Genomic DNA, 13439 nt, shown 5'->3' with positions numbered 1-13439 from the left:
GATCACACACAAAAAAGAGAAGTGCAGAACAATATCTTTTATAGATACAAATGCAAAAATCCTAAACAAAATACTAGCAAACTGAATACAACAATACATTAAAAAGATAATATATTACTAACAGGTGGGATTCATTCCAGGGGTTCAGGGACTGTTGTTCAACCTTTGCAAGTCAAACAATGTGATACACTACATTAACAAAAGAAAGAATAAAAGTCATATGATCATATTAATAGATTTGGGAAAAGAATTTGAAAAGCTACACCATCCATTTATGATGAAAACACTCAATAAAATGGGTATAGAAGGAACATAACTCAACAGAATAAAAAGCATATATGACAAACCCTCAGTGAATATCATATTCCATGGTAAAAAAATTGAAAACTTTAAGATCAGAAACCTGACAAGGATGCCCATTTCCACCACTGTTACCCAAAATAATACTGCAATTGCTACCCAAAGCAATCAGGCAAGAGAAAGAAATAAAAATTACCCAAATTATGACTAAGGAAGTAAACTGGTCACTTTTTTGCAGGTTACATGGTCTATATAATTTTGCAGATTATATAGAAAGCCTAAAGACTTCATCAAAAGATTATTAGAAATAATAAACAAATGAAGTAAAATTGCAGGATATAAAATCAGCACACAACCCCCATTATGTTCCCATATATTAACAATTAAATATCACAAAAAGAAATGAAGACTCAGGCCAGGTATCTAAGATTGTTAAAGCATCATCTCAATGTGTCAAGGTTGCAGATTCAATCTGTAGTTAACCCTACAATGAGTGTTGTATGTCTGCTGTTGACACATAAAGCACTCAGCAGTGACTATCTCCAGGTCAACCTTAGCCAGCGGACACCCATGTTGATGATCCCGGGAGTACTCTCCATCCTGAAACCATGGTCACTTTGTTCATGAGTCTATAGGGCAAGGACATGTGCATCTAGGGAAGGAGATTGATTGAGACCCACAGAACTGGTCATCATATCTACCTGATCATGGAGATAATTTATTCTTGCAGTCACACTTTCATGAGTTTTATGTACGACCCAAATATCTTTATGAGCTGTGCCTATATCAAGATTTTTATATCTCTCCCTCAGCATTATGTGCAACCAATTTTATAATTGTGTTCCTTCTCAGTTCCTGACAACCAAACTATTATAATTTGCTCTTTCTTTTTGGTTAGATTTCTCAGCATGCTTCAAACGAAACCTTAATAATTTCAGTCAATGTGGAAGGCATAGAAATGTGAAATATTTTTTAGAAATTTTTGTATAACTGAATTGTTGATAAATTATTATTTTTCTATAATATTTGATCCACGTTGGCAAAATGGGTTCAGAACCTGAGTGACGGGATTTGAATCCACACCTGGACAGAGGCTGTTTCTGCACTTCCAGCAGCCAGTGTGAAGCTGCCACCAGGGGCAGCAGAGAGTCTCCTGCCAAAGGCCTGGGAATCAAAGTTTTAAAAGCAATTAACAGCCTTGAGGCTTAGTAATCATGACCTAACATCTGGAGTAGAGGCGTCATCCTTGACACTGATGTGCACATTTTCAGACTCCATGGCCCTGTGACGTGAATCTTGCAGAAATTGCCTATTTCTCTGGCACAAGTTCAGACGCTTTAATCCCTCAGCCTCCCTGCACACACATGCACAGCCCAATCATGCTATACTGTTGTCACTGTCCACAAATGTTCACCTTACCCTGTGATCACACTTGGATCATTCCCTCCTGGCAGATACAGCTTCCTCTCACCCCTGGAGAGCCCGGCACACAACAGCTGCTCAGTAAACTTTTGTTAACTGAGTTAATTAAATTAAGATTTTAAAATTAATACATTTTCCCCAACCAATTAAAGCAACCAAATTTTATAAACCTCCACTTGAGGTGCACTTAGAAGTTGCAGCCATCGTCATTCTTCTACAACATTTACTGTAAACACGTGTTCTACCCCTGGCCATGACTGCACACTGGGGATACTGAGGCACAGCACCTATGACCTGTTCTAGTTCTCTTTAAGGATATAATCTTACAGCATCTGATTGCGCCTAGGTGCTTGGCAAGTGAGGAGTTTTTTTCAGGTTCTGTGCTCGGGATCTGTGAATGCTCTAGGATTTTGCCCCTGCCTAAGCTTCCTAGTGTCACCATTAGAATGACTTTAAAAAATGCAGTTCACCTCTGAGCTCTGACAGAGCCAGACCAGGAGCAAGGCTAGGACAAAGTCTGGAGTGGAGATGTCAGCCCTAGACTATGGCACTAGCAGGAGGATGAGGATCTTCTGGGATAGGGGTGGGGTCTTGAGGGGACACACAATTCCTGTGTCCCAGGGGCTGAGCCCACAGAGAAACCACAGGGCTCCTCAGGCAGCCCCTGAGCCCTGGCTGATTTGCATACCAGCAGCTCTCTCCAGCAAGGGGATAAGAGAGGCCTGGGAGGAACCTGCCCAGCCTGGGCCTCAGGGAGCAGACTCGGGCACCTCCACCATGGCCTGGACCCCTCTCCTCCTCGGTCTCCTCGCTCTCTGCACAGGTACTGGGTCCAAATTCACACCAACGCCAACCTCAGGGATCTGGACAAGCCTGGGCCTGACTCTGAGCTCAGCAGGGCACTGCCAGTGGGGGCCGGATGTTCATGAGCTTGCTGCAGGATGAGGGGCGGTGCGGCTGAACCCACTGTGCTCACTGGCTCTGAATGAGCCCTGAAGAGTTGCACCTGACAAGAAAAAGAAATATTTTGTTGTTGTTGTTGTTGTTCACAGTTTTCGTCCACCAGCAAGGCCCATGGGCCACTTGGGCTGAGATGGTGGGAAGGAGTGCACTGGTAGAGAATGCCTGGAGCTCCACACAGACCAGGTGGGGTGGGCGTTCCCAGGCTTGAGACCCCCATCTAGACTCTAACCACTCCTCTCCTCTCTTGCAGGCTCTGAGGCTTCCTATGAGCTGAGATAGCCACCCTCCATGTCGGTGAACCCAGGACAGACGGCCACGATCACCTGTGCGGGAAACAACATTGAAAGTAAAAGTGTCTTCTCGTACCAGCAGAAGCCCGGCCAGGCCCCTGTGCTGGTCATTTATGCAGCCGGCCCTCAGGGATCCTGGACCGATTCTCAGGCTCCAACTTGGGGAACACGGCCACCCTGACCATCAGCGGGGCCCAGGCCGAGGACGAGGCCGACTATTACTGTGTGGAGTGGGTCAGGAATAGTAAAGCTCACAGTGACACAGGCAGACAGAAAGTAAGACAAAAACCTCCTCTGTGTCATACTCCCCACCCCCAGGAGGACTGTGGACACAGCCATAAACAGGTTTGACCCAGGTCCCCGTTGTGAGGTCCCCAAGCTGCCCTCCTCCCAGCCTCAGGCAGCCCTGTGGCGGTGGGACAGGAGTGGGATCAGGCTTTGTCCATAAGGGTAGAGGAATGATTTAACTTTGGTAAGTGAAGACATAGGGACAAAAACATTTGAATTGAAAACCTAGATATAAAATCTACTCTTGGGATTAAACTACTCTGGAGGAGATGGACAGCAGAGGAGGAACTACCTAAGAAAAAACTGAGAACTTGTTGTCATAACAATACCAACTATTCAAAATGTTTCCAAAACACCACCCATATAGATGAAGAACACACCTGTTTGCAAAACACTTTTCTCCATATCATTGCAGACTCTAGCACCTGAATCAGGCTCAGTTTAATGAGGGTAAGACAGTTCATCACCAAGACCCGGGAGCCTAGGAAAGAGTTGGGTTCACAGTAAAGGGAAGAGAGAGATTCCATGGTGACCTAAACCAGACCATCTGGAAACTCCCTGAACACCAGTTCCCTGGGGTCTCCCAAGATGCAGATGTAGCTGCAGCAGGGCCCGGTGGGCCCCGGAATCTGCATGTCTGATGGCTCCCAGGGGAGCCGGGTCTGTTGGACCTCCAAGGATCCCCCTGGACATGTCTTCTCTCCTGCTCACTGCTGTTCACAGCTCAGGGAAGAGTCACCACAGGAAGGCACCATCCATGTAACACAGGGGACCCACTGTCCCTCCCACTCAGGCTTCTAATGATCATGACCACACACCCACCCCTGCCCACATCTCTCCCTCCCATCTGAGTCAGGGGTTGTCTGTCTCACTTACCTCCCTAGGCACCTGGGGCCCCAGGACAAGGGGAGACCATATTCTGTGCTGGAGCAGCAGCCACACTGAGGGTTGTAATTGTGTCTCCTGATGCCAACAGCGCCTGCCCACAGGCTACCATGGCTGAGGGGGATGGTCAAGAATCTAACTCCACAGACCCCAGGGGGCAACATGGCCTCTCTGGGCTGCCCTCTGTGCTCAGTGTACCCATAGGCCAGTTATTTTTGAGTTTACCATGCAGGGTGACAAGGGGGATTTTTGCTACAACACCTTAGTGATGAGAAGTATAAACAAACCATCCTAGGCTGACCAATCTCCTCCTGTGTCCCCTTATGTGTGTGGTCCAGTATCATGACATGGGAACCCTTCCAGGATCAAGGCTGGAGAAGTGAGTTCCCTTCCTCCTTCCTACCACCTGGAAAAGTGTGTCCTTCTGACATCAGTTCATGAAGACACTTGTGAACAAACTCTGTCCCTGCCTGTGGTCTGTGTGCTCAGACCCCCACGTGACAGCCCCAGAGAGGCAGGTATAAGTGAGTCCTGATGTGCAGAGTCCAAGTGTGAACAGAGCGGAGTGTCCCCTCGAGATCCTGCCTCTGTTTTCACCATGACCTGGGACAGGACCTCTCTGTCCAGCTTTTCAGGTCTGTCCTCCCTTCCCATTATCAGGGGAGGTAATGGGGACAGGTGACATTGTCCTGACTGCCCTGTGACCTGAGGGGGCAGAATTTGGAGAGAGAGTTCCTGCGGCTGCAGGTCAGGATTCATCTGCAAACAGCACCTTGGAGCCCAATAGAGCTGTGGTCCAGCATCAGAGATGCCCCCAGCTGCTCAGAGATGCCCTTCTCCACCAGAGAGCTCTCAGCTCTCTCCCTCATCCTCTGTAGGGCACCAATCCCACCTGGCTGACCCCACATTACCCTCTAAGGTCCTGTATGAAATCCCATCCTCAGGGAGACCATCTATGACATGAAGACTGAGTGAGGTGCTTTCCTGAGTAATCTCATGAGACCCCGTCTTTCTTCTTTAAATCTCTCAGCACACATCATGTCTCATTTATAACTTTGCCTCAGTTAGACTCAGTCTTTAGGGGGAGATTGTGCACAGGCTCCAGCAAAATGATGATATTGAACATTACACCAGCTGGGGCACAGATGAAAACCATTTAATGAGTAGACAACCTAATGGAACAATTAAGTGGTATGGCGAGTTGACACTTCTCTCTCTCTCTCTCTCTCTCTCTTTCTCTCTCCCTCCCTCAAATCAATGGAAATTTTTTTTCTTAAAATGAATATGGATGAGGATTAAAAATATAAATAGAAAAAGGAAGATATAACATTCATATAGGCTTAATAAGTATCGGCACTGTTCACAGTGCTTTATATTTTTTAAACTATTTAATTGCAAATACTCTGTGAGACAAGCATTCTCATCATCCCCCAATTCACAGGTGGGGAAGCTGAGGTGTGGAGGGAGGAGCACCCTGTCTGAGGTCAGAACTAGAGAGTGGCCCACCCAGTAGCAAACAGAGGTGTCTCACCCTAGAGTCCCTGGTCTTCATCACCATCCTGTAGCCTCTCATAGTGCTATCAAAACTGAGACTAGAGGCCCTGGCTGGTTGGCTCACTGGTAGAACATTGGCCTTGTATGTGGAAGTCCTGGGTTCAATTTCCTGGCAGGGTACACAGAAGAGACCATCTGCTTCTCTACCCCTCCTCCTTCTATTTCTCTCTCTCTTCCCCTCTCTCCCATCAAAAGGTTCGAACAAGTTGGCCCCGGGCACTGAGGATGGCTCTATGCTTAAAATATGCCTCAGGTGCTTAAAATAGGTCTGTTGCTGATCAATGGAGCAGTTGTCCCAGATGCACAGAATATCACCTTATAGAGGGCTTGAGTGTGTCGTGTAGGTGGATCCCAGTCGGGCACACATGGGTGTCTGTCTGCCTGCCTCCCTGCCTCTCACTTAATAAAAAATATAACTAAGACTTGGTTTCCTTCTAAGGTACTATAAAATTCTCTCTCTTTTTTCAAAAGTAAGTAAATGGCAGATATTTTGAGTTTGCAGTGCAGCCCCGTTTAACAGAAATAAAATTTGAGATGATAATGGTGGAATTAGTTTTCATTTATATTTTCTTTAAATTGATTAGTGGGAAATAGCATTTCAATATAATTTAAATATAACTAAATTGATCTATTTGACATTATTTTCATAATATATTTTCTTTAAATTGATTAGTGGAAAATAGCATTTCAATATAAATTAAATATAAATACATTGATCTATTTGACATTATTTTATAATAAATCTTAAAAATCTGGTGGGTATTTCAGAACTACAGCACATCTTACCAGGTTGCCCCATATTTCATTCTCAATAGCTGCATGTGGCTTGTGGGCTCCATATTGGGCAGAGTAGGTCAGATGAATGACGTCCTGGTGGTGGAGATGGGGGGAAGATGTCCTTGCCCTTGCTGTACATAATTATAGCCATCAGGGGGCGACAGGGTTCTGTGACTTAGAACACTCTAGAGAGGAAAGGGTGCTCCACTTTGCAGAGAAACCAGGAATATTGAGGGCAGAACGAGAACATTTTTATACCAAATTACTTCCATTCTCAAATACCAGACATTAAATACAATTATAGTTTCAAAAATGATTCTGAGCCACCAAACATAATTTTATTAAGGTATTGAATAATTTCAGAGGAGTTCATATCCTGAAACATAATAACAAGACATAAAGTTTTGTTTTCTGCAGAGACATAGAGGGAAGAAAGACCATAAGAAATATTTTGTTGAAGTTGAATGACTTGCTATTCCTTACAAAGGAATATATTTGCCTAATGCACAAGCACAGATCCTGTTTATGAAGGTCAATTCTCCCAGGATGGCACCAACAAGTGATCTCCGTGTTGATGAGACCCACAGCTCAGGTGTGAGACCTGGCTTGCAGGAGCAGCCAGTAGTGCCCCGTGGGGAGACCCTGAGGGGTGACTGAGGAGTGGAGGTATCGGGTGGGAAGGGCAGAGAGGAGCTGGTGTCACCCTCTCAGTGGGAAACACTAGTGGGCGTGTCTGAGACAGGTGGCCCTTGTCATATTGCAAATATCTCTTTAGGCCAAACTCTGAGGAGCGAGTCCCAGGGTCCTTCTGTCTGTGCACATGGATCACCACAGCGCCTCACACATCATGTCTATGAACAGCATCTCCAGCCTTTTGTGAGTAAATCTGTTTCATTGTGTCCTCAGCAACAATGGGTTGAAAACAAACACATTTGTCCAGGATATGACATGATATGTGCTTTCTTGCCAATGATGTTTCATAACACTAAAATATTTCTTTTCCAATACTGACAGTTGTACAAACTCAGTGGCCTTGACCATGTTAGAAAAAGAATCTTGATCTGTCACAAGGAGTCTCACTAATAACCCGAGTCCTAATGTCCTGCTCACACATAATTCTGTGTTGTCAGCCAGGGAAGAAGTAGAGGGAGTGTCCCCTCCTCTGTGCACAGACAGTTCTGTGTCACTAGGAAACAGATTCCAGCTCCCTGACAATCTGAGTTCTCTTTAGAACAGACCTATTGGGGACAGATCACCTGAATGCAAAAGACCATGTTGTGACAGGGATGGCTCGGGAAGCCTGGGACGGAGGAGGAGGAGGACATGGGACCTGGAGAGGGGCAGTGCTGGGAGGGAGCTAAAACATCAGACTCTGACATCCATCTCCTAGATTGGAATTTGATTCCTTGTCACTGTCTGGTGATTCACTTCAAGAAAATCATTTACCTCACATGATGACTCCCTCCCTATTCAGACAGAAAGAGAGGCTGGGACTCCAACAGAGCAATGTCGTTGGGCCGTTATGATGCCATATATAAGGAGTGCAAGTAAAACAGCAGAGCTGTGGCATCTATTAAGGATTACACATATAGGATGACGTTCATCCTGGGGACATCAGGGGGCACTGTGGTTCTTGTGTGAAGACCACAATAGGACCAAGACCCCTGGGCTGTGCTCAGGTCAAAGGGTGTGACTGAGGCTCCTTTGAAGACACTTCTATTGGGCAAAATCAACTCTGCATTCTGAAACCCACACCTGGCCCCTCTTCTGACATCAGGAAACTAAAAGCATGTGGCTGTTAAGTTCAGGGCTCAGACAAGAGCACAGACAGACACATTAGAGAAGAGAGGACAGATTTGCATTCATGCTCCTCCCCCTGGAGCTGCAAGAAGAGAGGATAAGACAGGAGCTTGGGGAGCCCAGTGCCAGCTGGGCAGCCTCAGGGCAGAGCTCCTGGAAACCCCTCCTCACCATGGACTGCCTTCCCCTCTACCTCCTGCCCCTCGTTTTCTCCACAGGTCAGAGCTTCCTACAGAACTCAGGGGTCCTGCCCCCCCCAATAAGTCTCTGCAAGCACAGTCCTGAGGGACATCTTGCAGTCTGGGTGCACTGGCCATTATTATTCTTGTATTTTGTGTTTCCAGGTCTCTGTGCTCTGCCTGTACTGACCCAGCCCCCATCTGCATCTGCCTCCCTGGGAGGCTCGGTCAAGCTCACCTGCACCCTGAGCAGTGAGCACAGCAGCTATGACATTGCATGGCATCAGCAGAGACCAGGGAAGGCTCCTCGCTATGTGATGAACCTCTACAGTGATGGAAGCCAAAGCAAGGGGGACGGGATCCCCGATCGCTTCTCGGGCTCTAGCTCCGGGGCTCACCGCTACCTCACCATCTCCAACCTCCAGTCTAAGGACGAGGCTGAGTACATCTGTGGTGCTGACTATAATATTGGTGGCCAAAACGGGTAAGCCACAGTGACACAAACAAAGGGGAAGTGAGGCCAAAACATCCCTTTGTTCCTTTTTTACTATAGGGACTCGGGGTGAGCTGCACCCTGCCCCTCCCCAGGACCCTGAGACTTGACTTTTACTTTTGCTAATCCCATCATCCTGCACTCCTTCCCAAGCCATGAGGGAGAAGAAAACACAGAGTTAATTTAGGTCGTTTTCATTACACAACATTCTATTTCCTCTGCTACTGGACTGTGAAGACGGTGCTGGGACAGACCAGGACAACCTAAGCAGAAAATGACCCAGACACAGTGACTCGGCTGGCATAGCCTTAAGAGCCTCAGGCACTATGCTCCTCATCACAGGGAAGAGAAACAATCTCAGGGCTCACAGATGATTCTGGAAGTCGTCTGCAGTGAATGTGTTGACTCGGCTGCACCGAGGAGCGAAGCAGGAACCCGTCAGGACTGAGGATCTGCAGGAAGCCTTTGGTCCTCAGGGGAGGTCTGACCGAGAGACCTGTCACTGTGGTGGGTGCAGAGCTGGTCCAGGAGAAAAGTGGGTGCAGGTTAGGGGGTCTGCGAGAAGACCATCGTGGGAAACAGCCAGGGTCCTCCAGTTGTGCCAGAGTCTCAGCCTGTGGTGCCAAGAAAGCCTCCACATCTGCCCACAGGAGTTTTCAAGGGACAGGAGAGGAGCATTCCACTAGGACAGCAGCAGGGTGTAGTGTACAAGAGACACTGAGATGGAAAATATATTGTCCCGCCCCAAGACACAGCCCTGTGGGCGATCCTCCTCAACCACATCCGGGGCGCAGGAAACCGGACATGTTGATTTCCTCCATTGCTGTTTTAGAAGCTGAACAAAAGGACCTTTCACACAGCGCCCACTGCTCTGAGTCACCGTGGAGCAGCCATATGCCCATAGTAATGCTGGTTCTGGACACGGAACTGGGCTGGGTGGGATTCCAGGACTGACCCTAGAACATGAGGCTGGTCCCCAGTGACAGATCCTGAGATGACAGTCTAGCAGCTGCTGTGGCCTGGGTGACTCCTAAGGAGGCAGGAGGGGTGGGGTGAGTTCTCTGCAGGGAGGGAGTGGACAGGGTGTGGGACACGCAAGATGTGGGAAGGACTCAGGGCTCAGTCCTGTAGGACCTCTGTCAGCCACGGTGGCTGGACTCACAGGCTCACAGGGCCATCTCGGGCTTTCCACTCCAGTAACGGGTGTTGTCTACAAGAGTTGAAGGGACTTTGTCCCAACAAGGTTCATGTGTGTCCCCCAGTGGGAGTCCCCTCCACCACTCACGCTGCAGGAGAGGGCATCAGGAGGACTGTGGGGAATTCACTCTCTAAACCCTAGTGAGGACCAGACCTCACCCATGTCTACTGGGGCCTGTGCTGCCAATAACTTGAAAGGAAGACAGCAGTGGCCTCAGATGGACAGAGAGAAGGACAACGTGTATTACTGATGACAGTGAGTGGCTGGGGAGCAGACACAGATCATCCCCTGATGGTGACCAGCCCTTGAGGGAGCTGCCAGCACACATCTCAGGTCACAGAGGTACAGAGGCATCATGAGAGGCCTTTATTATGGTCACAGTTGAAAAAGGGTCAGTGTCTCAGTGAGACGACAGTCAACTCTGTCATGTGTAAGTGACAAATGAATGGTGGGAAGAAGTGTCCCTTTCATTGCCTGTTCCTTCCCTGTCACTCCTGTGTTTGAGAAGCCAGGTGATCTGAGACCAGAAAGTGAAAGTTTACAGCAAACATACTTGTGTGCTATCATTTATACCCCAATATAGCTGTTAAGTAATGAGAAAAAAAAAGTACTGATGTAGGGCCTGTGCCCTTGGCAGAGTCCCTAGAAGCAGCAGCTGAGAAAGGTCCCAAGACCTGCCCATGAGGAGATGGCACTGAAGTCTCTGAGAGTGTGATAGGAGGCAGGGCCACAGTGAGCCTGCGCTGAGGAGCCTCCTTTCCCCTCAGGCTCCCCGTGCATCTCTCTCTCTCTCTCTCTCTCTCTCTCTCATCAGGATTTCTCTGTTGTTATTGTTCTCTTTAATTTGTCAGTTTACCTCTAGCTTGTGCTCACTGTTCCTTCCCATTAATGTGACTTTTGTTTTCCTGTTCATCTTGTGTGTGTGCGTTTAGTGAGATGTGATTTTATCCCACATGTAGGTTCATGTATCTATGACAATAGTCAGACACAAAACACATCCACCTGGACAGGGTCCCCATGGTGTCCTTTTATAACAACATCCACTTCCTTCCTTCCAGGGGCCCTTCCCTGCACCTGACCCCTGGCTCCACTAATTAATTCTCCATTTCTGAAAGTTTTTCCCTGCAGAAATGGTCAATTGAAATAAAGAGTAGAATCCTATAATAAGTTGCCTTTTGGAACTGGCCTTCTTTCTTTCACAGAATCCCCTGTAGAATCCTTAAAATTATTGTTGCACCAGAGTCTCTTCCTTTTCATTGCTGAGTAGCATTCCATGGTTGGGGTGGATCAGCCTGTTTAACCATCTGCCCTGGAGAGACATCGGGCTTGTTCTCACTTGAGACATTATGCACAATGGCACCATGACCATTTGTGTAGAGTTTCTCTGTGAACATGAATTTTCGCTTGTTGAAATACATGGCCAAGAGCACAAGTGCTGGGCTGTACGGTGACCACAGTTTGCTTCTGTAAGAAGCTGCCAGACTCTTTCCAGAGTGCCCTGGCCGGTGCTGGGAGTGTCACTTCTGTTACTTTAGCCATCCTGACAGGTGCCTGGTGATATCTCTTCATTATTTTAATTTGCATTTCCCTGATGGATGATGAATAACTTCCCATGTTCTTGTTGCCATTGGTCTGTCCTCTCCTATGTCATGTTTGTCCTCGTCACCACCCATTTTCTAAATGTGCTGTAGTAGTATTGTTATGCTTTTACTCTTTCACATGGAGAGGTGTTTTATACGCTGAGGGTAGCTGTTATTCGATATTTAGATTGCAAACATTTTATCTCATTTTGTTACTTGTCCTTGTCATCCTCCTTAGACAGTGTTACAGTGCAAAACATTAACGTTTGTGTGGTCCAAGTAATCTTTCTTTTTATGAGTCATACACCTGGTGTCATCAAGATTTTTTGCATAACTCTAGATACCACCAAAATGTAAGACTTTTTTTTTTAAACCACAAAACCTAAGAAAAAAAAAAAATTTCCTGGAAGGTTCATGACTAATGTCACTGTGTGTAATCATGGAATTTGGCCTCTTATACACCCATGTGACCACTGTCCCTGTAAGCACTCCTCAACCCAGCCACATGGATGACCTCATTACTACGGGGTAACTGAGAGTGCTCCCCAAGCCCAGGGAGGAGGCCCAGGATTCAGCCTGAGGCAGGTGTGCTGTTGCTGGGACAGGTGTCAGCACTGTCTCCCTCAGCACCCCAGAGAGCTACGGGGAACCGGGTACAGACCTGGGAGTGAGGCCCGAATTTAAATCCTCCCTAAGCCCAGGTGCCCTCTGCTCAGCTATAGCCACTCCACAGGGCACAGGAGAAAGAAAGGGGATTTGCATGAAGAGCCCACCCCTCCACTGCACAGAGGATAAGAGGGGTCCAGAGACCACATCCCCAGCTGTGGGCTCAGAGGCAGAACCTGGGGCATTTCCACCATGGTGTGGACCCCTCTCCTGCTCCCCCTCTTCACTCTCTGCACAGGTGCGGCCCCCTCCTCTGCCTGCAGGCCCAGCCCCCACAGGGCCCTGAGCTGGTTCTGCCCCATCCCTGAGTTCAGTCCCCACACGGCCTCAGGCGGGACCTACTGGGAATGGGTCTTCACCTTCAAGTCTCCTCTTCTCTTCTCTCGCAGGCTCTGTGGCCTCGTATGAGGTAACTCAGTCACCACCATCCTTGGCAGTAGCCTTGGGAGAGACGGCCAGGATCAGCTGCACTGGAGATTTAGTGGATAAGAAATATACTCACTGGTACCAGCAGAAGCCCGGCCAGGCCCCTGTGCTGGTCATTTACAAGGACAGCGAGCGGCCTTTGGGGATCCCTGACCGATTCTCTGGTTCCAGCTCAGGGAAGACAGCCACCCTGACCATCAGCGGGGCCAGGGTTGAGGATGAGGTCAACTATTACTGTCAGTCTACAGACAGCAGTGATACTGCTCACAGTGACACAAGCAGATGGAGAAATGAGACAAAAACACCATTCCCCATCACCGTCACTCCCTCCTCAGCCCCAGGTGAACTATAGACAAGGTCATGAGCAGCTCTGTCCCTGGTTCCCCATCCAGATCTTCAGGCTTCCCCTCCTCCAGCTCTCAGGCAGCTCCACAGAATGTGGGTCAGGGGTGAGTTCAGTCTGACAAGACAGGCTGTCCTCATGTTTTCTGGGATGGATGTGAGTTGAGGACAGAGAGCATTAGTAGAAGGACACACAGACAGAGACATATATCCAATGGTAATGGACCCTGATTATCCTTTAAAGGTGACTGGGCCACTCATTGCTCAACTGTCCTG

At 47.9% G+C, this 13439-nt stretch overlaps 1 protein-coding gene and 2 gene segments (V, D, J or C); all 3 read left to right on the top strand.

The window, feature by feature from the left end:
* LOC136392851 (immunoglobulin lambda variable 5-45-like) overlaps positions 1-13439 on the top strand; it is a 758839-nt gene that overhangs the window by 379745 nt on the left and 365655 nt on the right.
* The window catches only part of LOC136392853 (immunoglobulin lambda-1 light chain-like), a 528499-nt gene that overhangs the window by 153462 nt on the left and 361598 nt on the right, over positions 1-13439 (top strand). The window contains exon 1 of one of the 2 annotated variants that reach the window (XM_066365537.1): positions 2489-2545. The exons of the other annotated variant lie outside the window; for it this stretch is intronic. Coding sequence (XP_066221634.1) covers positions 2500-2545 — 46 coding nt within the window. The 5' untranslated portion in view covers positions 2489-2499. Of the gene's footprint in view, positions 1-2488; positions 2546-13439 lie in introns of those variants that run through there. 2 annotated transcript variants of the gene reach the window in all.
* The window catches only part of LOC136392855 (Ig lambda-1 chain V regions MOPC 104E/RPC20/J558/S104-like), a 501112-nt gene that overhangs the window by 142773 nt on the left and 344900 nt on the right, over positions 1-13439 (top strand).

The sequence above is a fragment of the Saccopteryx leptura genome, chromosome 2 (assembly GCF_036850995.1).
Source record: "Saccopteryx leptura isolate mSacLep1 chromosome 2, mSacLep1_pri_phased_curated, whole genome shotgun sequence".
NCBI classification, from domain to species: domain Eukaryota; kingdom Metazoa; phylum Chordata; class Mammalia; order Chiroptera; family Emballonuridae; genus Saccopteryx; species Saccopteryx leptura.
The sequence above is the reverse complement of the archived record's forward strand: the minus strand, read 5'-3'. Positions and strand labels throughout refer to the sequence as shown.